Source organism: Python bivittatus, unplaced genomic scaffold (genome assembly GCF_059951505.1).
Source record: "Python bivittatus isolate LINGU-HERP-01145 unplaced genomic scaffold, Pbiv_v1 ctg000840_np1212, whole genome shotgun sequence".
In the NCBI taxonomy this organism is placed as follows: Eukaryota; Metazoa; Chordata; class Lepidosauria; order Squamata; family Pythonidae; genus Python; species Python bivittatus.
Window position 1 is genome coordinate 44509611 of NW_028277113.1, and position 25686 is coordinate 44535296.

The window sequence follows — 25686 nt, forward strand, 5'->3', positions numbered from 1 at the left end:
AGACAGGATATATTTTGGAGAGCAAAATATCATAAGTTATTTAAGGTTTGAGTTGATTTATTCCGGAATAATATTCCTGTCTGTTTTTATTCATATTTATGTTCAAAAAAGTTAAGTTTTAAAAGTTTTAAAGTTTTAAAAGTTTAATTTTAGTGTGTTCAATAAATGTTTATCCTGTTTGGCCCGCGACCTAAAGTGTGTTTTGGATTTTGGCCCCCTGTGCAATTGAGTTTGACACCCCTGGGTTAATATGTATTTTAAAAAATATAATGTAAATACCAGTTATTTAAATAGGACACAACTCAGTGGCCACCTACTTTGTCTCTATTTTTGTTATTTGGAAAGAAATGGAAAATTTGTATTTAAGCCTCTGCCCTCTGGGTTGGAAACAGATGCATTCCAAATATAGCATTTAGACATGTTTTATAATATAGTGTAACAGCCTGCATTAAACAGCAACCACTGTTTAACAAAAATGTAATGAATTCTTACATTTATTTTTATTATTTAGATACAAATAAAAGGAGATATTAGGCTTGTACGTAAAATTGGGATATTAAAGTAGAACACAAACTACTGTTAGTGAATTGCTTTCAGATATTTCTGTGCGTATGGGATGGTGAGGCAACACAGTAGGAAAATTAAGACCCTTTATTTGTTGTTGTTGCAGATTGCAGAGGGGATGGCATACATTGAAAGAAAAAATTACATACATCGGGATCTGAGAGCAGCAAATGTTCTAGTTTCAGAGTCACTTATGTGTAAAATTGCTGATTTTGGCCTTGCAAGAGTAATTGAAGATAATGAATATACAGCCAGAGAAGGTTGGTGTTGCTTTTTAATTTAATATACAGTATTTAAGAATGTTTTTTCTCCCCCAGTGGCTGCTTATTTCGATATTTCTAATGAAGTGTTTACACATGGACCAATTTTTATTTTTCCCAACCCAACAGAATGTTGGAAATAATTTATGTAAAGAGGTTGAGGATTATTGGTCTGTCTAACAGCAGGATAAAAACTCGTCTCCACAAACTGAAAATAGGACCCAATATGGTATGTTGGGGTAGGGGTGAGGAGCCAGCAAACTGAAGTTCGAATTTGAAAATGTGCCCGATCAGACTGGGAACTGTGGAGAAAAACAATTCAGGGGAAAAACACACACACAATGCATTTCTCTGGGAGAGAGATTTGGGCAACAACCTGGAATTTTGGCAGTTCCTCTGTTCTAAGGCTCCCTCCCTCCTGGTTACATAGCCCGGAGCAAAGAGTATGCAGCCCACCCTGAACTTCCTGTTGCTATTAAGTCACACAACAGAGGAAACATATTACTTCATTACACAGAAAAAATATGGACAGCTTCTATGACCACTGCTGGAAAAGGGGTTGGAAAGAATTCCAGAAGCCACGATCTGTATGTTTTCCCTACTTTGTTCTCTGTTGCATGAAGGGCAATTATGGTAAGACAAGGGATGAGGAGAAAAACAGGTTTCCATATTTTTTCTAGAAGACATTGTCTAATCACCTCAGAATCCTTTCCAGTTTCTCAGCCACCTTTCACTTTTTAATGTTTATAACATAAATCAAGATATAAGATGGAACTGTTTGTCCTTCCTTAGGTGCAAAGTTCCCGATCAAGTGGACAGCACCAGAAGCCATTAACTATGGTTCTTTTACTATTAAATCGGATGTTTGGTCCTTTGGAGTTCTTCTGTATGAAATAATTACTTATGGAAAAATTCCTTATCCAGGTTTGTGCTTCTTCCTATTTATTGCTCTGTTTTGTTTATACTATTTAGGGAAGTTTCAGAGTCAATCAAAGGTATGCATTAAACATGATTTGATGAAAGATAAACCAGAGGGGAAAATGAAGTAGGAAAGTGTGGGTGCAGCTACATCAGTTGGAGCAATGTTTTATTATCCAAGCTAGAATAAAGCAGCAGTACAACCCACAATTAAGTAGCTAAAATTCAACAATTTAGATTGTTTCACCAGTTGCATCTCTTCCTAGACAACAAAACTCTAACCCTCATTATTCTTGTATAATTGGATAGTTTGTTCCTATTGTTGTGGCCATTAACCATTGTTGTTAAAATGTATGCTTTTGGCCAGTATTGCCATGGCCATTGCTAAACAGGAGGCGGCAAAATGCATGCAATCCTGGCCAAACTCACTGCAGCATTCAGAGGCCAAAACAAATGAAGTTTGGCCCTACTCCATTCCCAGGTTACAAGGAGCATTTCAACCTAATTCCACTGAGTGTACAATGCCAAGACTCTTTCTTAAAAGCCTAGAAATATGAAATTACATTAGGCTTTTGGATAACAAGTTATTTTTGTGTTTTGAAGTTTTTATGAATTTTCACAAATGATTTATTTAGGTTAAGGAAATCCACTTAATTATTGAATTTTTCCAGTAAGCAAATCCTACCCATTTTTATGAATAAAACAGATATAAGCACATGATTTACACTTAGAAATATTTTCCTTTTCTAAGCCAGCTGCTCTTGCTCTCATATAATCAGATTGACCATATTAAAAATACTTTATTTCATTTTATTTTTTTTATTTCAGGTATGAGTAATTCTGATGTAATGGTAGCTCTTCAGCGTGGTTATCGCATGCCATGCATGGAAGCTTGCCCCTCTGAGCTTTATGATATCATGAAAACATGCTGGAAAGATAAAGCAGAAGAGAGACCAACATTTGAATATTTACAGAGTGTCCTTGATGATTTCTACACAGCTACCGAAGGACAGTACCAGCAGCAGCCATAGAAAAAAGGAACTATTGCTCTTACTTCCAAATGGCAGAGGCCTTTTAATAAGACAATGTGGTTGAGCCAGTTCTTTTATATTTACATACATACATGTGTGGGGATACCCTAATTGATTGTGGTTCCTGAAACTGAAAACTAGAGCTCAAGTGAGCAAGACAGATTATCAACATCCTGCTGAAGGCTTAGAAGTTCTTTTCTTCCATGATGCTTTCTTTGTATTTATGTTAAGTAAACAACTAGATAAAATGATTCTTTATATAATAGAAGACCATCCTCTCAACAGAATCCTGGCCCAAATAATTTTTAAGACGTGCAAGCAAAACCAAAACTCCATGAAGACAATCAAAACTTACTCCAAATAGCCATGCGCAACATGCATCTGGAAAAAAAATATTAGTCTGTGTTACAGCCAAGCTAGAAGTTATACAGGGGACGGTCAGCTGCTGCATTTTCTTTATTGAAAAGCTGCCAACGGTATTGATCATTGGGGTCCCTTTATCTTTCTACCATTTCTTTGCACAAAATAATTAGCTTTTGTAAAATCCATTCTCTCAGTATGGCTGAAAATTTCCCTTTAAAGGCATCCTTCAGAAATGGGTAGTATGAAATATGCTGGAATTGAGAAGGAACAACATCACTTTAGAATGATTTTTTTTGTAGTTTTCTGGAATTTAACAGCTATTTACCATTCTTAGACCCGTCCCCCCCCCCAATTATATCATTTTGTCAAATGTGTTTGGAGTAAAAGCCAACTAAAATGTTAAGCTTCAGGAATACAATTGCATATTACAAATAAAATTAGTATGTTTTGGCACATATACACTATACAGTGAAAGACAATTTGCATTTTAAAAAAATCACATTTACAAGCAAGAGTCCTAGCACACAATTCACATTAAACCGCAAACAGTATGGTATACTGCCAAAGGTATCTCACAGGATTTTTTAGTAATCCCCCCCACCAAAAATTTACTGTATTATATACTGGGAAGACACTGTTTTGGGTGAATCTTCTGAAATGCTTATTCACCATTCTGTTAGTACTGGAACACAATGACAATATTCCCATGCTCTGTATAACAGTATTGGCCAGCACTACTTTTTTTTTTTTTTTTTTCAATGAAGGGATTTATTTGGTAGACTGGTAATCAGACTGTCAACTTGTAAATACAATTTCAGTGTTATTGTGATTTTAATAAATAAGCATTTCTGAAAATCTGAACCAGTAAAATTTGAATTTCTTCTACCTTATTACAATAATGGAACAATTTCTTTAACAAATTAATTCTACTGGATTTACTTATCTGTTCCAGAATATGGTGTACTATACTGGAGTTTGAGGACATCAACTAGAAGTTCCCAACATCATTTCCAAAATGTTTATCAGATTTTCCCAGTAATTCAAGTTTGTGTGCATCTGTTATTTTTTGCTAAAAATATTTTTATCTAAAAGAATATTGCAATGTTTCCTGAACATCAAAATATTTTTTCACAAATCATTCAGCTAATAAGTGGAAGTTCCAAGGTGACTATAAATATATAATTTCTTAAAATGAGACTCTGCAGCAGTGTACTCCTTATCAGAGATTTCCCTTTTTATTCCAAGGTCTATTTTTATTTATCATTAAAAAAGTTAATACTTTGACTATGTTCTGTTTCCTATTTTACGACTTAGTTCTGTGTTAAACTTATTAATGCTAGCTGACTGACAGCTTCCTAGAAATTATTCTAGATAGAATTTATGGTCTTGCAGATGTCACTAAATTGCAACTCTCAACTGTCCTAGCTAGCTGGTCAATGGTGAAGGATGCTAGAAATTGCCCTTGAACAATGTCTGGAATATCACAGGTTCCCTTTTTTCCCTGTAATCTGTCTCCTCTTATGATCATTACAAAATATTTTCAGTTACATCTATTTATTAAATTATCACAAAATAAATAATTTTTCTTAAAAGATTTTTTTTCCTAGCCGCTATACAAATAGTAATAATTGAATAGCATGAAACCGCTTCTCTCTCACACACACACACACCATATTCTTTTGACAGCTTAACTTCTACAAAATGTCAGCCTCCTTTTACTGGTTAAGTATATAAAGTTATGCAAATTTAATGTCTTGGGAATTCCATATGTTTTATTTCATTTATACAGAGAAGGGGAAATTATAGATGTTAAACATGTACAAAAGAAAAAATAGTTTATTGGTGTCAAGCAGCTAGTCATAACAGTATCAAAATATCAACACTTTATCATGTCAATTATTAAAATTTTTGTCCTGGCTGAATTCCTGGGAAGCAAAAGAATCGAGGTAAGGTTGCTTCCTGCACATTTTCACAATGGTTATGAAGCTATGATGTATGAATATTAAGATATAAACATTATAGGCATTTTTATAACAATTTTAAAAAATCAGTTCTCAAAAGAGAAAAACATAGCAATGAAGGAATTTTAGAAGGAGCCATAGCATTCTAGATGTAGATACGATTTAGCATGCTTCCTTCATCTGATGTCCCCAGATGTGTTAGTAGAAAACTCTTCCTGATACACTGGCAAATTCTGTGGGTTGTTGTCTAGCCACCAGGTGGATGGCAAATTTAGCACTAAGATAAAAATTTCAATTTGCTTCAAGTGAATTCTTGTGAAATCTATGTCCATATTATCATGATGATAAAATACAGGACATTTTGTTCCCTTCAAATTAAATACATTTAAGCTTACATCCCTGTGATTTCCAGCTTTATAAATTTTGGTTCACTGTGTCCTGATCAGTATTATTGTTTTATCTGATGTACTACTGACACTAGTCTGTGTGATGCAGTAGGGGACTTCTCAGGTTTTTCCAGACCTTTACTTTTCGATGTCTTAGGACCATCTGTTACTTTATATTTCAGACTTGCAAAGAAGCCATTTTTGGATTTATGATGTTTAATACTTTCTGCACTTAATAGATCTTTGCTTTCATTTGATTCTTCTCATATGTGGGATGATGTGGCTTCAGATTCATGATCACATTTAGCCCAGTTTTGAAGCCCAATGATTTCTTGTTCCTATGAAAGCAAGATTCATTTAAATAGAATTAGAGCATTCTGTGTTTTTAATCCCACTGCCTTAGCTTCTTCTGTAGCTGTTCATCCTAACCGAATAGTTACAATTTTTCTTAAAAATATGGGGAACCAACATTGCTCTCTGTTCTCACTCTAACAGCCTAATTGTAATATAGTCACAGGAAACATAAAGCAGCTAGAATTTGGGTATTCAATCTCAGGTGGTTGTTCAAAGTTCCAAGAAGTCAGCACAGCCATCTCCAAGTGAAATAAGGGTATTATTAACAACTAGGATTTATTCATATCAGATTAACTTTAAATATAAGGTATTGCATTCTGAAATTCCATTTAGTGCCTTACATTACAGGTGGTCCTCATTTAACAACCATTCTTTCAGCAACTGTTCAAACTTATGACAGTGCTGCATGAGTGGTAGTTATGACTGAACCTCATACTTATGGCCATCACAGCATCCCCATGGTCATGTGATCATGATTTGTGACCTTCTCTGCTGGCTTCCCACAAGCAATGGGGATGCCAGCAGGAAGACACAAGTTGCAGTCACATGAGATCTTCATTTAATGACCTGCACGGTCCTCGCTTAATGATGGCAACCAGGACTGCTGGAACTGCTGTTGCAAGCAGCACAGTCATGTGCTTTTTTAACTTTCAACCTCCTTGCTTAGAATTTCCAGTCTCAATGAGCATTGTTAAGTGAGTACTACTGTATTCACCATTACTTTTTAACTGAAAAAGCAAAATCACAGTGAAGAAGCTGCAATAGTTTTAAATAAGGCCAAGAGAACAAAAGGCTTTTGGAAAGCATATCCCAGCGTATTGTTTCAAGTCTTATAGTAGAACAGTGCCAAGTTAACACATAGCTCTAAATACAGATTTAACAGATATGTGACCAACCTTAAGCATCACCATCTGCTTTAATATATTATTCTCCTCAACTATTTTTCTATATTCTTCCTTGGCATCTTGCAGCATTTCATTTAATTTCTGAATTTTTAATTCCAATGATTTTATTAACTGCAAAACAAAGTTTTGAATGTATTGAGAATGACACTATAACCAACTGACAATTGACTATGGTCTTTCATTTTACATGAAACTATTAAATGTATTCTAAAATCTAGATTTCTTAGGAATACAACTCCTTCTGATATGCTGGCAAATTCTGTGGGTTTTGTAATCGGAGAAAGGCAAATTTAGCATTAAGATTAAAATTACAATTTGCTTCAAGAGAACCCTTGCCCTTCCTCATTGCCTTCCACGCTTAAAGATGATGAATACCTTAACAGGGCTTCATTATATCTTTTAGATGGTACTGTTGAAATGCCTGCTTTGCTTTCTTCCCCCACTTCTTTGCTTTTCTTTTGTATCAGTCTTTAGATTCTAAGCCTGCAGGCAAGGCAATGACTGCAAAAAGTTATGGAGCTGGTCTCTTGATGACTCTCCATGTGCCAGAAAGCCTCCAGAGTCAACAATTAGCTTGAGTTTGAAGCTGGTCCTTCAATGAACAGCAGAATTATAATATAGCAAATATGTAAAGTCTATGTGCAGTGAGCCAGTTCACTTCATGCTCAGACCAATCAGTCATGGAAAGGTTGGTGTCATGCAGAGTTAATTTTACACTCTTGCAATCATTTCATGAGTTCATGAAATACTTAAATTAATGCTCGAGGTGGCTTGCTGTATCTTTCAAGATACACATCAGTGTTTAATAATACTAAATAATCTACACTGGAATTGTGGGTTTTTTATGTTTTCCCAGAGCTATTTATTAATTTAATTATGTTTTCCGGTTTTTCTTTTAAACATTTCACAACTTCTAATGTTCTAACTTTATTTTAATCTGCATAGAGAACGTTGGTTATTGGATGGATTGAATGATTCTGATGATGTGCATTTTAGATTCCAAATTATCATCATCCGTATTTTTATAATAAACTATTAAGCTACCTCATCTCTCTCTTCACACGGTTTCCGTAGAGCATCTGAAGTTTCTTCCACCAGCTTGCATTTAGTATCTGTGGACACCAAACAAAGGTAAGAATATGAAACAGATTCTAAAGCAGGGTTCCTCAACCTTGGCAACTTTAAGCTGTGTGGACTTCAACTCCCAGAATTCCCCAGCCAGCCAATGGCTGGCTGGGAAATTCTGGGAGTTGAAGTCCACACAGCTTAAAGTTGCCAAGGTTGAGGAACCCTGTTCTAAAGTGTAGGTAAGCTCAGGAAGACTTTGCTTCTTACCTAGATTCCTCTTCCATTCTGTAGACACTGAACAGGGATTTTCTGAGGGCAGGCTATTTTGTTCTCCAAGTTTTTGTTTCAACTCTAGTATTTTCATTTCTCTGTCCTGAGGAATAATACACTATAATAGTTGAAGGCTTCATACAAATCACACATTTTTAAAAATCCAAATCATTTGGAATGTTGGTTTCACATGAATATTCTTCTCCCCCCCCCAAACTTATTTAAATCAGAATTCAAAGACTGTCTCCTGAATAAAAATGAAACTTTCTGAAAAGCACAAGAAACCATTTGTGCCTCATGCTTTCTTTGTTTGTTTTGGCTTACCTGTATTGAATTTGTAAGGAACTTTATCTCTAAAGCTTGTTATAATACACTCCTGTTCATTCAAGCAGAGGTTTTATGAATTTAGGTGGCCTTATAAATGTGACAAATGTGACAAACCAACAAACCAGGCAGTCAGTGTACTCTGAGGCATATTTTAATGTTTTACATTTACCAGTTATACCTTGGAATAGAATTCCTAGAGATATCTATACAAAAATGCCCATATTGACAATAGGTTAAGACCAGACATACCTGAACCTTTTCTTGTTCGGCTATGAACTCTTCTACTGGAACATAGCGTTCTTCAATTTGGTCCATCGCACATGTGTATGCATGCTTCTTTATGGCATCTTTATACATTTCAAATTTATTCTCCAGTTTTTCTTCATAACCTTCTTTCAAATCTTCTAAGCGCTTACTGGATCAGCAAGGAGCAACAACCAGAATGCAGGGTACTTTTTAGCACTTAATTATTGCTATATTCAGTTGTCCTGCACAATGAGCTTGATTTCAAGTGGTGACCATTGAAAATAATCAATACAATATTAACATGTTTCAGATCTCCAGTACCAACTGTTTGGCATTTCCTTTTACATATGAGCTTGCTAAGGACTGGTTCACATCTTACCATATCTGGACCAGGATGGGGAGTAAGCTAAAAACTATGGGTGCATGTTCTTAGTCAGCTGCAACCCAGTCCCCAGATAATACATCTAGTGGAGAATAATGGAAAGAGTCATCTCCTTCAGTCACTTGCCTTGTCAGGCCATCTTAGCTTTCCATGAAATACTTCACTAGAACTTTACCAGTAAAAAGAAACATCTCCTTCAAGTTAAATTCAGCTCCTGGTGAATTACATAAGCAAATCCATGCAGGATTCTTGGAACAATACAGAAGTGGTTTGCCATCCCATCTCCTTTTTCTGAGTGTTGGCTTATTAGTTTTTGCTTTTGACTCTTCAGTCTAGCCTGAAAGCCTGGATTTTCTGGGTGGTTCCCCCATCCAAGTCCTAACAAGGTCCAAACCTACTTAACTTAGCAAACGTCACCTGGGTTTTGCCATCTACTATGAGAACGTTACTGCCTGTCAATGTATTATTTAGCTAGTTGACACCTACCTCTAATAATTCTATCAAGGGAAAACTTAAATAAATTGGAACTACAGAGTAGAAAAGATACTATGAAGCTAGTTTGACTCACTACCAAATCCATTAACAAGGGCTATCAGCCAAAACCCACCTCACTGTCGAAGGTACAAATCCAATGGTACTGACTTACTGATCACAAGAGGACAGTAGGATATACAAGTAGCTAGAGAGTTTTCCTAGGATTTCCTCTGTTCCCCTTTTTTGTCTATCACTCTGTCTGTACTTTGTCTACGTTATTGTTAATCTGGATCACTTTCTTCTGTCTTGTTTTCCTCCCAGGCACATGCTCTTGGACTCTCCCTCGGTAGGAGGTAGGTGCTCAGCTTTGTGTATTCCTGTAATGTATTTCTTGTAAATAAATATCCTTTCTGTTATGGTTTTCACGTTCATGAACTCTCACACACACAGAATGCTTTGCCTTCCAGCATCCATTTCTGTCTTTTGTTTATTTACACTTCCACTTAATATGAGTGTTTTGGTAAACAGCAATATTCCTTCTGATATAATATTTCAGAAAACATAAACAGTTTGTAAAGCCTTGGGTCTAATAAATATTTCCTTCCAAACAAACATGCATGAATAAGATTCAGCCATGTATTTTAACCTTCTAAAGATGGGATCACCTTATATTGATAGTTGGTTGGACAGAATATGGAAACAAAATGAAAAATCAAAATTAGAAGTTCTTATCCCATAATACTACCAAAGTGTTTCTGTGTATTATAAAAGCATAGTAGTGCTCAAAGGATTTGGAAATGATACAGCTTTTTCTGGAGCAGCAGAAAGGATTTAAACAATTGCCAGAAAGTTTTAATTTAATGAAGGAAAAAGCAAACAAGTTTCAAACCAATTCCCTTGAAGTAGCTTAGATAGCTGCTACACAAAATTAAATTCAAGGTAGATCAATGGCCTGTCTTTGCTGCAGTTCATATTCATAATTGGATGTCTTTTTATGCAACTACTGATTCATTTGGCTACCCTTGAAATGGGCAGGCAGATTACATCGTTTTCCTTCCTGCCACATAATGTCCTACAGCTTACCTCCAAGCTTCTTCTGTTTCCATAAGTTGCTGAAACATTGCTTTGGCCATCTCTTTGCGTATTTGGACTTCAAGGAGTAGTTTTCCTTGTCTCTCTGCAATCAGTCTATCCTTGAGCATCTCTGTTGTTTTCAAGAGATCCTACAGTACCAACATAAACCACATATAAACATGAAAATTTTAAAATAGAAGTTATAGGTCATGCAGGAACTATAGGACAAGTCTAACACTGGAATTTCACTAGCCAGAAGGCTGATTCTTAGAGGTTTTTATCTCAGGCTATGCACTACTACTAAAAATGGCCCAATGTACTTCCTATGGGTTGTACTGATTTTAAAAATGATTCTGTTCATAGCTTGGCCCCATTAAGTGTATAATTTCTTATTGAACTAAGTGGAAAAAATTATTACCATTGCACTGGTAGCTCAGTATATGGTTGCTATAATTGTTCATGCAGAAGTCAGTAGGGTGATTTCTCAGCTAAGAATGCATAGGACTGTAATACAGGAATCAAAATACACAGTGTACCAACGACTCCTTGTGTTTTACTATAAGTTTGCAGGTGTTGCTTCAGAGTGAAACTGCCAGGCAAGGAACATAATGCTTAAAACCCTCCCATTCTCATTTGGGTTCTGAAATTCACTAGTAATGATGAGCAATGGAGTCTTTGTTTTTTTTTTGTTTTTTTTTAAAGTCTTCATTCCTGATACTGAATTTCAGAAAGTAACAGATGGGGAGAGGAGGTCTAAACCTATCACATGTAACCACTCCAATCTGAAGTGCAACAGTCCCCTTTAATTATATTTGGTGGGTGGTTCTGTAGGAAGGTCTCCAGGTAATAGAAAGTGATTGGGTCTTTCATGACTAGGCAGGGTCATTGTTTTGAATGCCGAGTAGAAAGAGAGAGGAATAGAAGAGTATGGTTAGAAGAAAAACTTCTAGCTGCAGAAGTAAGGTCTGTAATGTGTGTAAATTCATATCTATTCTATTTTCTCAGAAAAATCAGGTTCTTGAAAAGGAGAGAGGGGCCTAAAGTGACTTTTTTTGCAAGATGATGAACATCATCTCCTGCATCTCTTTCTGGGTTTCATTTCCACTTATGCATTTACTAAATTTACTACTAGGCCAGTGACATGATCAACATGTAGTTTGAGTTTATTTATCAAAGCTTTCAGTCCTTAAATCGTGACTCTTGTCTTGTCATGACTCTTCTTGCACATACACAAAACACATATAACTACTTTGACCTGGAAAAATTATGGGTTCTCACATCTTACCATGCCATAATGTGGTTTGCTTAGTTTTGGAGTCATGTGGTACATGAATTCAACCATTCTGGATTTATAAACTGCGGCTTATAGGTTACACTTATATACTTTCCAACCAGTTATGATTTACTCAACAAACCATTGTTAAAAACAAAACCCAACGCATGAACCAGGTACTTTTTTTTCCTGAATAGACATACTGCATTGTAAGGAATCAGTTTTTGACTACCTCATGGCTCAGAATAGTGATATCTATTTCCTCATCTTCAGAGGAGGTAGCAACATCAGCATACATAGGAAATTGCTCAATGGATATTTCATCAAAGTGCACTGTAGGTTTATCTTCTCTCCTGGTATACTTTTGAGGGAAATAATCGAAGAGCTTGTGTTGAAATGTTTGAATAACCTAAAACAACAAAATACACACAAACACATTTTAAGATCGATTTAAAACAAAAAGGCCATTGTTTTAATTTTGGTTTTTGTTTACTTTCTTTGGAAAACTACCGGAGAAATTCTAGATTTAAGGGGAAAAAATTGAGCTCATCATCAAGAGGTAATTTAATGATGGAAGACTGGAGATTATGCTAGTATAAATAAATGCCTCTAGTTATTTTTACATGCATTCAGCTCTAAATACCCATTCACAGAGTAGATCTATGATTCAGATTTAAATTTTCAGCACAAATGTATATATTTTTTTATTCTGAGGCAAACAATATATTTACCCAGAATGATGGAATGTGTTCCATCATATTTGAACATTGGATAGACAGTCTGAGGCTGATAGGAACTGGACCCTAACATCTGGGGAGCTACAAACTCCACAGCTTTGAAGTATATTTTCAACTGGAAGAATCATTAACAGGTGCTTTAACATTGAATTCTGTCCTCACACACAAAAAGAGTCCAGTGTGTGGTGTAGAGGTTAATTTTAAGAGTCAAAGAAGGTCATGCCCTTCTTGCTCTTAAAAATGGATTCTATCTGTCTCAAGTTGATGTGCAACTGGGACAGACCCACTTTTAAAACATACCAGAAAATTCTTTTAACAAGACAGGTGAACAATTAGTATAATTATAAAAAATAGTTTAGTTGTTTCTTTTAAGGGTTATCAATCTTCAATTGATATAAAACCATTTTCAAGATACACTAACTTAAATAAGAGTCACTTGATTTCCAATAATGACTGAATTATTTCAAAAACACTTTCCACTGAAATAGGGAGTTTTTATTTGAAATGTCCTTTTAATTAAACTAACAATTTTATTTCAAGCTAGGAATTTCACCCCCTCCCCAAATTCATCGCAGTCTGATACCACATTAAAAATGTGCATTAGTAAAGTGATGCTATGGGAGCAAAGGCATTTATGAAACCACTCCTTCACTTTTATTCTAGCATGCAGGGAAATTAATTTAAACTAAACGGTTAATGAGACTTAGCTGACATTGTTTCCAACAGAACTTGATAGTTTCAAGAACCCAACAGAAGAATATAAGGAATTAAACCATCAAAAGACATTTCTGTCTTTTTACCCCAAGCTGCAGTATGAATGCATACAAATACCTTCCTAGAATATTATAATTCAACACATTAAATTATTATGACAAAAGTGAATTCAAATTCTCTCAGCCAAAGGAAGTGAGTAAAGTCAACTTCTCTATTAGCCAACTCAAACAAGATGAGCTGTCACAGAAAACAAATCAATCCATATGGCTAAAGTGGTATCACAAGATATGTGATATGCTCACTGTATTGTGAAGGGTATCGCATCTTTCTTACTTGCTTTGCCACAGCAGAAAACTTCATTACATGCAGTGTTTCATCATATGTGGAAGCACATTGACTAACGTTGACAATCATGCAGGCTTTGCCTTTACCACAGAAGAATGGTTGGAAGAGGCGAGTCAGTTTACTCTCTCGGAAGGGAATATAAGTTGGCCTTAATCTTGGAGTAAAAGTTGCATAAATGTTAAATTCAAAATCAGGATGATTTGCAAAAGCAAGTGGAGATCCAGAGAAGGAGGGAGGGAGGGAGGGAGGGAGGAAGGAAGGAAGGAAGGAAGGAAGGAAGGAAGGAAGGAAGGAAGGAAGGAAGGAAGGAAGGAAGGAAGGAAGGAAACAGTTTTTAGGATACCAATTAAAAAGTATGATCCTTGGCCATAAGAGCCCATTTTACAAAGAAATCAATTGGGAAGTAATCTTGTAAATGTCTGACAATAATAAAAACTGCTTAATGGAAGAGCTTATGAAACCCTATTACATAAAATCACTTCAAGATTCCTGTAGATAACATAGCAATTCTTTTAATCAAACTAGAAGAATATCAGACTGGGAATGACTGAGAATTACCCCATCTTTACAACTTGACTGTGAATCCCATAGAAAATGTTCGGCTTCGGATTTCGTTAAGTTTACAATAGAACGGAGTGCCTTAATTTGCCAGAGGTAGTAATTGCTCTTTTCATATTTGGTATCCTTTTCTGACATATAAATGTAATGTAAACTGTATAAACAAACTGTAATAGAACACATAGAAATATGTGATATTTGCGATGCATAATCTAGCATTATAGAAATCATTATGTGCTGGCTTGGTCCAGAATTCTCAGCTGAAGTTTCAGGACTAGATGTTTAAGAAAACACTTGTTTTCCTGGTAATTTGAAATCCAATATTTAGAATGCTATATTTCATTAAAACCTGATGGTGACATTCTACAAAATATGGAAACAGATTTTGAGAAATGATACTGGCAAACATAACAAGTTGAGAGATGTGAATTGTTAAACCTTGGAGTAAAGGAACACTCTGGAAATATGATATATTTTAACACTCATAATACTCATAAAATATGATATAAAGAGTTTGTTATGTCATGCTATCATCACAGATTATTTTAAACAAACCATAACTGTCTAATGTTCCTATATCCAAGAAACTATCCTTTCTTACTATTTGAAGATAATTATTAATACATTAAGCAATTTTAAATCGAAGATGTACCAAGCTTTATCTATGTTACCTACTTTGAGTTTTGATTTTGTTTCAGAGCTGCAATGCATTTTCCAAGAATGAGAAGAGAATTATTAATATTGCCAGCTTCTTTCAGTCTGTCTCCAAAGGTTTGAGCTTTATGGCATCTTTCTGAACCAGCCAGGTCACAGAGGGAAAGTCTGTACAAATCAATGCATCCATCTGATTTTTTGATCTTATGCTAGCTGAAGCAAATGAAAGCCCCTGTTTTCATTAAGATAGCTAAACTGTAAGGCTGTAACTGTGAAAATAAGTTTGCTGTCAGATATTTTACTACAACTCTGCAGCAAACACACACACACACACATATACAAACAGTGACTTATGCCCTTATCTCCACTTGTCTGGACTACTGCAATGCAGTCTACAGGGAGCTGCCTTTGAAGACTATTCAGAAACTGCACTGGATTTAAAACACAGCAGTCTGCTCATTGATAGGTGCTTGTTACCATCAGCATATTAAAGCTGTATTGTGAGTCCTGCATTGGCTGCCAATAGGTTTCCAGGTACAATAAAAAGTGCTAATTTTAACCCATAAAGCTTTGTATCATTTGGTGCTTAGATACCTGCAGGACTGCCTTCTCCAACTAGATCCAACCTGTCAGAGGCATTTTTCCTGGGAAAAACTGCTGGTATCCTCCCATCCTGGTGAGGTAAGCAGGGCTGAGGGCAGCAGATGTTGCTTTTCTGTCATGGCCCTATACTTTGAAACTGCCTTCATTTGGAAGCCAGACCGATTTCTTTTTGGTCGCTTTCCAGAATTTAGTTAAAACAAAGCTGTTTTGAAGGACAGTTGGGGACTAATGGGAGGTTGTCAACTATTTTTGTGTGCGCCTTTTTTGGTTGTTGATCCATATTTTTATATTTTAAATTGTTCACCATGAATGTTTTAATTATATGTATTGCATGGTTTACTCTTGTTAGCTGCTGGAAGTTTTGAAGATTTGACAGCATACAAATCCAATCAATCAATCAAGCCATCCATGCTACTCTATCATTAGCAAAGTGACACTTACTCAGAGATTCCAAGAATACATGGCACATCTTCATCACTCAAACGGAGGAGTCGAATAGAAAATATACTGTGACTAAAAGAAACCAGATACATTGTTTATTTTTGTGTTATATTCTGTGTCAAGCACTTTGATATTTCACTGTGGCATTTGGATAGCATAACTATTAGTCATCAGTTCGGAGAAGTATTTGATTAGGCTTAGAATTCTTTGAATATATATCACCATACAAAAAAGAAAGTTAGACATGTCTTGGTAGAGCTCAAATCAATTAGACAAGTATTTAGGTTCCATTCTTTCTTAAAGGGCTTGCTCCAAACAGAAGAAATATTTGGATGGATGAACTGACAGATGGATAGGAATGCCTAATGCAGCTGAACCTTAATTTCCTCCTATGATGGTGACTAAATGCTGACTCCAGGGCTGTTCTACATTTTCTCTCTATTTCTGCTTTGCTAAACATTTCTTTTGAAGGGATATTTTGAAATATTTTAGTTGATTCCAGTAAAGGTATTGCTTGTGAGAATCCTTGATTTCTTTTTCCTACAGAGAATTTGAATTTTTATATAATAGTTGAATTTTGCTTTTAACGCTTCTAAACCATGAACTGCTGGACACTGAAGTGGACTTCAGGATATTGAAACAGACTACCTGAAAGATATCTAGGGCTGTATTTTCATTTAAAAAGGTATACATCCACAGGTTTTCAGGGAAAATTCACAAATATTCTGCTTGTGAACAGAAAGGCTTCTACAAGCCAATATTTGTTCAGAGAAATCAGTTCTTTTTCAGCATGCAGAGATAATTTTAGGCATGAAACCTAAGCTAATTTGAAATTTCTCTAACCAGAATATGATGTTGCAGATGTCCTTGTAGGAATAAGTTTTGAGATGATCAGCAGCTCAGAGTAATATCCTATATAGAAAAATTCAAGCATACAACTTGCAGTATAGCACAGAGAATGTAAAACTTTTTTTTTTTCAGGCTGAGTCCTCTGTCTTTATATGATAAGCTGCAATCTAAAAATTAGGAGGAACTAGGCAAAAATTAAAGATGCTGCATTGTATTTAAAATTAATTGAATACAGTTAATGTGATTTACTTCCCATGTATTTATCAATTTCAAATCTATTGGAAAGGCTTTGCAAATCACATCCAAGGCTTTTATAGGCCGCCAGGACCCTCAGATTTTGAGTTTTCTTTAAACAAGGATGCACACATATGACATTCAATGCACAGCTATCCATAAAGTAACAAGGGATGAGTCTCTGACACACAGGGCCATTTGCTCCACTAAAACAAGCCAGAGTGACAATATGTTCAGGCTTGGTCGCCCAATTAGCTCTCCAGTAGCCCTCCTAGCTTCTGGGGGTAGACCGAGGTTCTCTAGTGCTTCCTGTGATCCCCCAGAGCTTTATGGAGGATGCCATCTGGGGCATGACACTTTCTGCTACTTAGCTCTACCCTTATAATATGAGGGCTGTTGTTTATCACCCTTCAGTTACTGCAGATGAAGGTCAATTACTTCATAATGCTAGAAGGAAATTGAAATCTGCCACAATTATGGGTTTTTGGTTGTTGTTGTTTTTTTTGGTGATTTTGCAGTATAAGCTGTAGTCAAACTTTCCCCAATAATCAGTCTCATGTGCATGCTTTCCTTCCTCCCTTTCCCATCACACCATATATTACACTTTGCATGCAATGTCATTGAAGGAAAAATTAATTCCTAAATTAAAGGAAGCAAACCTTCTACTGGATTGCTGGTTCATCTTGGTGCACGCCAAGCTTCTGTTCTTATTTCCTATTTTAAGTATTTTACAAGCCTCTTCTGAGTTTGTTACATTGATCCACTTTAAATCTGGGGAAGAAGATAACATTAGCATGCATTAAACTTGAAATTATATTTGTTTATTCACTGTGCAAATATAACAACTGTTGCATCTTTGCAGTGCAATCCTGTGACTGTTCAGAAAGTAATCCTGCTGGGTTCAAACTAACCCAACTTCTGAACTTCATGAATAAGAAAGTGAACACACATGTGGGATTCCTTCTTGTGCCCAGAAAACATTTCTCAGGGGCTAAAAGAGAATAAAGAGGTGAAAGAAGATGAATGCTTTGGACAGGAAGCCTTGAATGGACCTGTACAAAAGGCATGTTTTACTGCCCAGTGTTGTCCTACTGTTTTTGAGTTGGAATTTCACTCTAATATTTCTGACGTATATAGATTTCTAATTATACTATAATATTTGAACTCTAGCCTGAGTTACATATACTTAAAAAGAAACCTACATATTCTATAAAGCTAAGATTAATCAAAGTAATCAGCAAATAATATAAACAAAATATATAAAATATATTGTTTTATACGTTATAGAAGAACTGATGTATTGTGCACTCAGAACTGAGTTTTTGTAACGCAAAAACTGACAGAAGCTGATACAAGTGTAATCTTCTATTATAAAAAAGGATGTCCATTAGACAAGAGACCCAAGACCAAGTTACTTGGTTTTTAAAAAGTAACAGACTTACATGAAACTGAACTTTGGCATTTGCATACCTGCAGTAAGAATTTTCTGAATTTGTTTCACAGCAGAAATATATCCCACTTGCTATTCTAGAATTTGCTTATGTATCTGATGCTGGACATTATCCAAGACAGTGTTTCTCAACCTTAGCAGCTTTAAGATATGTGGACTTCAGAACTGACATATCTTAAAGCTGCCAAGGTTGAGGAACACTGGTCCAAGAACTAACAACTGGACTGTCAAAATACTCATGGAAATTGTTATTAGACCCAATAAATAATTGTCAAACTAAATGAGTAACAAGAAGGTGGCAGTGTTACCTTTAATGTAAAAGTTTCCTCCTTGATCCTCACAGATTCTTAAAACTTTGCGCTTCTGATTTTTCAAGGCTGGTAGTAAGTCCAGTAAGTCATAAACGTATTCATTATATATTTCAAAGAAGGAAACCCAAAGTGATGCCAGGGTTTTCTGACCCTTAGTAGAAGCCTCTGAGTTTAGTGATTCAGGTTTGTAATCTATTTACAAAAGTTTGAGGGACAGTAAAAAGAACAAAAGGCAACACTAGTTCAACAATGTTATGGTATTTTATTTATATTTATAGATACAATATTATCCTTGTTAAACATTAGCATTAACCACCCAATTACTTGCCTAATAATGCTTCAGTATCTTGGATTTGAAGCACTGATACAAGACATACAGCTTTGTTTTGACATTTTCCCTATTACTATAAGAAATTCTGTATTTTATATAACTAGCTGTCAAGGGTATGGCACTGTTTCCACATTATCCTCCTAACAAGATCTAGATACGTGTGTGTGTGTGTGTGTGTGTGTGTGCGCGTGTGTGTGTGTGTGGAGAGAGAGAGAGAGAGAATATTCACTATTTACTTTACCTAACTGATCCAAAGGAAGGTTTGGTGAGTTACAGCTGCATGACATTGCATCTGATGTGCTTAAAGGACCAAAAGGTTTCCAAATATTTTCTGTTTCCTTGAAAAAAATATTATATAAATTATATTCTAATGCTTATTTAGTTATATGAATTTTTGTTTTAAATTTCTTTAAAAACCCACAAATTTCCTTTTTTTTTTTTAAAGCTGGTATAGCTTCTAATGAATCCAGTGATTAAAATAAGTATTCCCCAAATAATCACATATATATTTTTCTGAAAAAACTAAAGGAATGTCAAGATATCCCAGAGATTAGCATATTCAACTCAGATTAAAAAAGAATCTACCGCTTCTCACACACACACACACACACACACACACACACACACATATATATATATATATATATATTTAATACTTCATATGGTTTAAGTCACAGACAGCAACATTGCTGTGCATTCTTCTCTTGACCCTTGATGGAAAAATAAAAGCAAACTTTTCCTGGAATTATATCTATTAACATATTTTTTTATTCTACTATTCATACAATCTTTAAATATTTTTGTAAGCAATCCTGTAAGATTTTCATCTTTATTTTTAAATATGTGACTTTTTAATACAAGCAGTTCCCCTGTGATGAAAGTTTGAGAACCAGTACGTAGTTGTGCCTGGAAATCACAAAACCACATGAAGGCATACATATCTGAACACTTTCTAGAGAGCATTTCAACTAATTGAAAAGTCAGATACAATGAAATACTTCAGCTCAGCTACATGTTAGATCAGCAAAATGATAATTAAAAACATTACTTCACACATCCTTCTTAAAGCAAAAATAGGTCCAGATAAGAATAATTTCAATTTAGCTTTAGGAATTGTTTTAGTGATTGTTTTATCTATTTTTCTTTTTTAGATTTCTTTTTAGATTTCTTTTTTCCATTAATTTACCTTCTGTATCCTAGGTGGAAATATGGACTATAAATCCAAGGCAGAAATACATTTCCAGACTAAGAAGAGCACATTTATGGATTTGCTTAACTTATTCTATGGTTTTTATTTCTATACCATTTAGAAAACACCACCCACTAAACCATTTTTCCATTGCCTGTGGACTTATTCTCATCTCAAATTTTGGCTAGGAAAAAAGACAGCTGGATTCTATCCTAGAAAAAAGAAATGGTGGGTTCATGTAGGCCTAAGGGAGTCACATTGTTTCTTTATTCTTCCTGCCAATAACCCATATCCCTCATAAGCACTAGAAGACATATGGAATATGGAATTTCCAAGGAATGTGTAGCTATTACTGGAGATGTAATTCCAATACATCAACTCTACATCTTCTTTTCTATTGACCAGTAAGAACAGTAGGAGACATAGCAAACAAAGAATTTCTTCTTCGTTCCTTTGTCTCTACTCTGCTTGCTCCTGACTTGAAGAATGATATTCTTGGTCTTTCTCCTTCACTCTGCTTTCTACAAGAACACCACAATACTTTTTTTTTATCCTTTGGCATTAGGACAGAGAGCTCAGAAATGTGAGCTTCCTATCAGAGAGGATAATTTCTTTAACTTTGGTATTTTGATCTTAAGGTCTGTCTCCAAGTACCTATTATGGGCTTGGTTATACCTTTACACATATGCCCTGCTAAATATGAACCACAGTGAATGACCTAGAAAATTCCAGTCAGGGTTACCCATAGAGTTTTGCCTATGAAGTCTCATATGACTTTTGACACATGATAATATCAAATGCATTGTTCCACTTACCTCTTTCAAAGAAACAAGAAGTGCAGCCTTCATGGATTCTTCTTGCTTAACCTGCATATCATTTAGCCTCTTGGTAAAATTACTGAAGCAAGGTTTTAAGTTCATCTTTGAATACTGTCTTCCTTTTATGTGATTAAAGATCATATCAAGGGAACGAGGAAGAATGCCACCATCTTTTGGACAACCTAAGGATACAATTAATTTTGTTTCCTTTCGTGCTGTAATTAGAAGAAGTTCTGAATTTTGAACCTCAAATTATACCTTGGACAGTGAAACTTTTGCCTGCATTAGTAACGCCATAAGTAAAAACAAGCCCATTTCTTCCATTAAGGTAAGCTTTTACAATGTCTTTCATTGTGCCTTCAAAAAATTCATTTTGAGTTGTATCTGGTCCAAAAACCTACACAGAGAATACAAGTGATTTTCAGAGACAAACTAAACAGGATGCAGGAGGTCTTTACAAACAATCTTTACAACTTTTTTTTTCTTTTTTCATCGGAATGTGTAGATTATTCCAAAAACACTCCAATTTTTTTCCCCTTTTCATCAAGTTTTCTGTTTTGAAACCACAAGAAAAATCTGCATTTGCTTTGGAACATAATTGAACATAACTATTGTGTGTGTGTGTGTGTGTGTGTGTGTGTGTGTATAACACAGAACATTCCCTTGTGAGTATTGCCTATGTGCTGAAAAGAATTAATATAACATCCTTTCCCTCTAGACTGCTGTTCATCTCACGAAGCAGCATAATATATGTGGGGGTTTTCCCCTCAAAGAAAATAGCATCTGTGGGAAATGAATTATTTTAACTGGGGAAGTTGAAAAAGGTTAACCTCTGACTTCAAGTGCTATCCAAATTGGACTTTCCAGGAGCTGCTCTTAGAAATGAAAAGATCATGTTTACATATCTTTTATGTCATGTTGGATTGGACCAGAGTGTGCAGCAGTCTGATTCTGAAAGCATTGATGCCCCTGAAATAATGAACAGTGTGTGCCCAAACAAATTCCTTTAAGATAATATTATTGGTTACTAATGAAAACTAACCTGCACTTAATTGTATACTTAAGACTGCAATGTCATGCAATTTACATGGGAGTATATCATGCTCAACTTAGTAAACTTATTACTTAAAGACTTGGAAAACTAGGAAGCAAAAAATGTTTCAACGCTGTATTTTACCTGCATTTTAAAAATCTGAAATTGGGCTGTGGGGGGGAGAGAGGGGCAGCTTACCTTTGTGAAAGTGAACTGATGTGCAGATTGTCCAATTTTCTTTTCGTTATTCTTTATTGGGGCCCCGATAAATTCTTTTGGACCCCGAAGCATTACTGTCTCTTGGTTTTCAATAATTAAGCAGTCCTTAATACAAAAAGCCTTTTAATATCTTTTACAAGTCCTTTGACTACAAAATTTCAAATTTAAATGATATGATACCGTCCAAGACATGCAGTAGATGCAATTCCCTTGTCTTATCCATTTAGTGTTCAAGACGTAGTTGTAGAAATAGCAGAATATATTCTCTACAGCAGTGTTTTTCAAAACTTTGGCAACCTTGGCAACTTTAAGCATGCTGGCTGGGGAATTCTGGGAGTTGAAGTGCACACATCTTAAAGTTGCTAAGGTTGAGAAACACTGCTCTATACCAAGAGAAGCTATTTCCTGATACACCTTAGGCAGGAGCACCAACAGTTTTAGATTTTAGCATTTAAATATATTGGGCTATTGTACCTTTTTAACTTACCCAGCTGTTTACTTCATTCATTGGCCACAACTACAAGGACCAGTCGTAAGTCTCCTCATTCAGTGCTGCCATAACTTTGAATGGTCACTGAATGAGTGGCCGTTAAACAAGGACCACCTGTAACTCAGCACTTGAGGGCCATAATATCACCCCTATAGCAATGACCTCAGAATTCAGCTAGAAATACATTGGAGAGATCCTTCCATTAATGCCAAAACCATTCTTAAGGCAATCTTAGGGAAACCAAGGTAATAGCACATTCTAGTAGTTGATAGTTAGACAATGATGGTGTAAAACAATCTAAGAGCATGTTAAGAAACAATAACAGTGAAAATAACATTTTCAAAATCCCTTGTCCTGAATCAACAAGAAAAAATTAACAACATGGTCCATAACAAACCTGGTTTTCGTTGTTTTCAAGCTCTCCCTTTGAGAAAGGACGAACTCTCAAGTAAACTTTCAGTGGCTGATACAGTTCCTTAAAGAAGAAATTAAGATATAGATGTCTATTTTATCCTTCAGAATTACTAACCTTGAATATCCTACCACTTACTTTCTGACTTACCCCAAGTTTCCTCTTGTGCCTAAAGATTTACTTTATCTTAAAGATTTCCTTCTCTTAAACATATTTTTTGGTAAAACCAGTTCTGTGCATGCTTAGGATATAACTACCTTAGGTATGGGGGACGGGTAAAAAAGTATTTCTAGCTTTAAGGGATCATACTCTGTGACAAGGTTCAAGCATCACATTATGCTATAATGAGGTTTTCTTGATTTTGATTTAGGAGATTGCATGAAGGTGACTGCCATTTGTAAACCAGAATCTATGGCTTAGTGTGTGGTGTGAACACAACCATTTGTAGTTTATCCAACATATCATGAATCAGCTAACCATTACTTAACCCAATGCACAAAACAGGCCACAGTTTAAGTTGGCAGCAACTTTTTATCCTTTATGCCCATTAATCTGGCAGCATAGTACATGCTCTTCATCTTAACTATTTCATATTCCTCATATTGTGTTTTCAGTCACTATGAGAAGCAACCATGTAATGAAAACAACACATTATTCTAACTCTTGTATTTATTATGTTCATAATTACTTGGTCCTTTTGTGATGTAATTCAAGATTCATTAGTGGGGTAGGCACTTCCTCCATGGTATTGTAGACCTAGCCATTATTCCTTGCAAATCTTAGCCCAATTCTCATTTTTATTATTATTTTTTAATTACTTGGGCAAAAGAATTTAGCACTTATACTCAGGTATATTACATCAAACCACAGAAATCTAGGCAAATGTCTTCAGTGGTTAAACAGCAAGTCATCTACCTTCACTTCTTGTTGTTCTTCAGGACTAGATACTTTGGACAATTCTTCACGAGACATTGCTTCTACCGTGCTACACTGCATGAAGGCAATTCCATAACTTTCTTGGAAGTTCATTCTTCATCATATTACAGGAGAAAAAGAGAAATTCCTAGCTTGTACAGAATGCCATTTATAATAAACAAACAAAACCTTTAGAGTTGATCTTATGGACCTAGTATTACTTATTAGACAATGAATTTAATGTGAAGTTTTAAATATAATTAGATCCATTGATTTCAATAAAAAAATCTGCTTAGTTTAATTATTCAAGATCTAAATCAATGAATCTAAATTTCGCCCCAAATGATAAACTGAGAGTACTAGGAGGAGTTACAGCAGGTAACAGCAGGTAGCTGACCTTGTCCGGGTTAGAAGCTAGCTTGCTCCTAGCTTGGATTGGGTCTGGTGACTACCCGAATACCAAGGTTGCAGACTAGATTAAGAAGGTGATAAACTTTCTGGAAGAAAAGAATGGTAGACTACTTATGTATTGTTCCCAACAAAACTGCTTGGATTTGTCCAGGAAATCATCAGCAGTTGAGCTTGACTTGAGGGCTTCTTTTTTGCTCAGCAAGTTGATTTTGGCTGATGAAAAGTGCTTGATTGGGGGATCATCAGGAAATGCCAGGGCTATGGGCTAGAATGGGAAAACATCCCAGACAAAGACAACAGTAAGGCACTTCCATATTGTTGGACAAAACCAAATTCCATTAAGTCACCAGAATCTGAGCTTGTCTTTATTAAAGATAACTGGTTCTTCGAACCTCATCAGAACAAGACAAAAATAACATGTAGCACAAGACGAAACTATGGCCTAAGACACCCATGCCTTAACCCAGTTAGAGCTTTAGAGGTAATCAAAAATAATTTGCAGCATGTCACAAAAGAAATATAATGATCTCTGCAGGGTTGTAAGATCAGTATAATATTGGATCACGGTGTTTTGGCAAGAAATGAAAATTCTGACTTGGCTCCATTTCCTATTTTTGCTTCAATTGATTCACTTCACCACACTTTCAAAACCAAAAAGTAGAAAGAACATAAATCAGTCTTGCATTTATGGCCTAGCCCAGTAGCCATAGGAATGGAATTCCAGGCCAACAAGTTGAGCTCATAAACTAAGTTTGATTCATTTCCAGTCCTTGTGGGCTTATTAAGCAGAAACAAAAAGTGGTTTCATTATCAAGCCACTTTCCACAATCTGAGATCTTACCAAATATCTATTCATTTTATGGAAGTAACTCTATAGGTTGTGAGAGTTAAGATCTCTTTCAAGTTGGCATTGACTCCTGCAACTCTATGGGTTACATAAATTACTCATCCAAACCAGTTAAATGAGTACATTATTATTTGAGAAACAAGATCTAGGACCAGAATAAATTTTTGTCCTGTAGCAGTTTTCCAGCATTTTGTAGCCCCAATTATGTTAGTCTGGAATGGTTTTGTGAAAGTACAGAACATATAGAACATAAAAGTCTGTTACTAGCA

At 35.5% G+C, this 25686-nt stretch overlaps 2 protein-coding genes across 7 annotated transcripts in view; one reads left to right on the top strand and one right to left on the bottom strand.

The window, feature by feature from the left end:
* The window catches only part of LYN (LYN proto-oncogene, Src family tyrosine kinase), a 46739-nt gene extending 42852 nt beyond the window's left edge, over positions 1-3887 (top strand). For all 6 annotated transcript variants that reach the window (XM_088130567.1, XM_088130566.1, XM_088130569.1 and 3 more), the window contains 3 exons: positions 671-824; positions 1617-1748; positions 2571-3887. In XM_088130567.1, coding sequence (XP_087986693.1) covers positions 671-824; positions 1617-1748; positions 2571-2773 — 489 coding nt within the window. In that variant the 3' untranslated portion in view covers positions 2774-3887. The remainder of the gene's footprint in view (positions 1-670; positions 825-1616; positions 1749-2570) is intronic.
* A 1354-nt stretch (positions 3888-5241) lies between these two features.
* LOC103063728 (kinesin-like protein KIF20A) lies at positions 5242-24273 on the bottom strand. The gene is given in 18 exon segments (XM_025167920.2): positions 5242-5821; positions 6734-6853; positions 7787-7854; positions 8078-8183; positions 8657-8822; positions 10593-10732; positions 12089-12265; positions 13641-13806; positions 14886-15032; positions 15909-15980; positions 17651-17762; positions 18750-18944; positions 19325-19421; positions 21088-21272; positions 21349-21487; positions 22322-22447; positions 23230-23307; positions 24160-24273. Coding segments are annotated over 18 exon segments (2484 nt in total). The 3' UTR covers positions 5242-5545.
* Positions 24274-25686: the final 1413 nt, after the last annotated feature.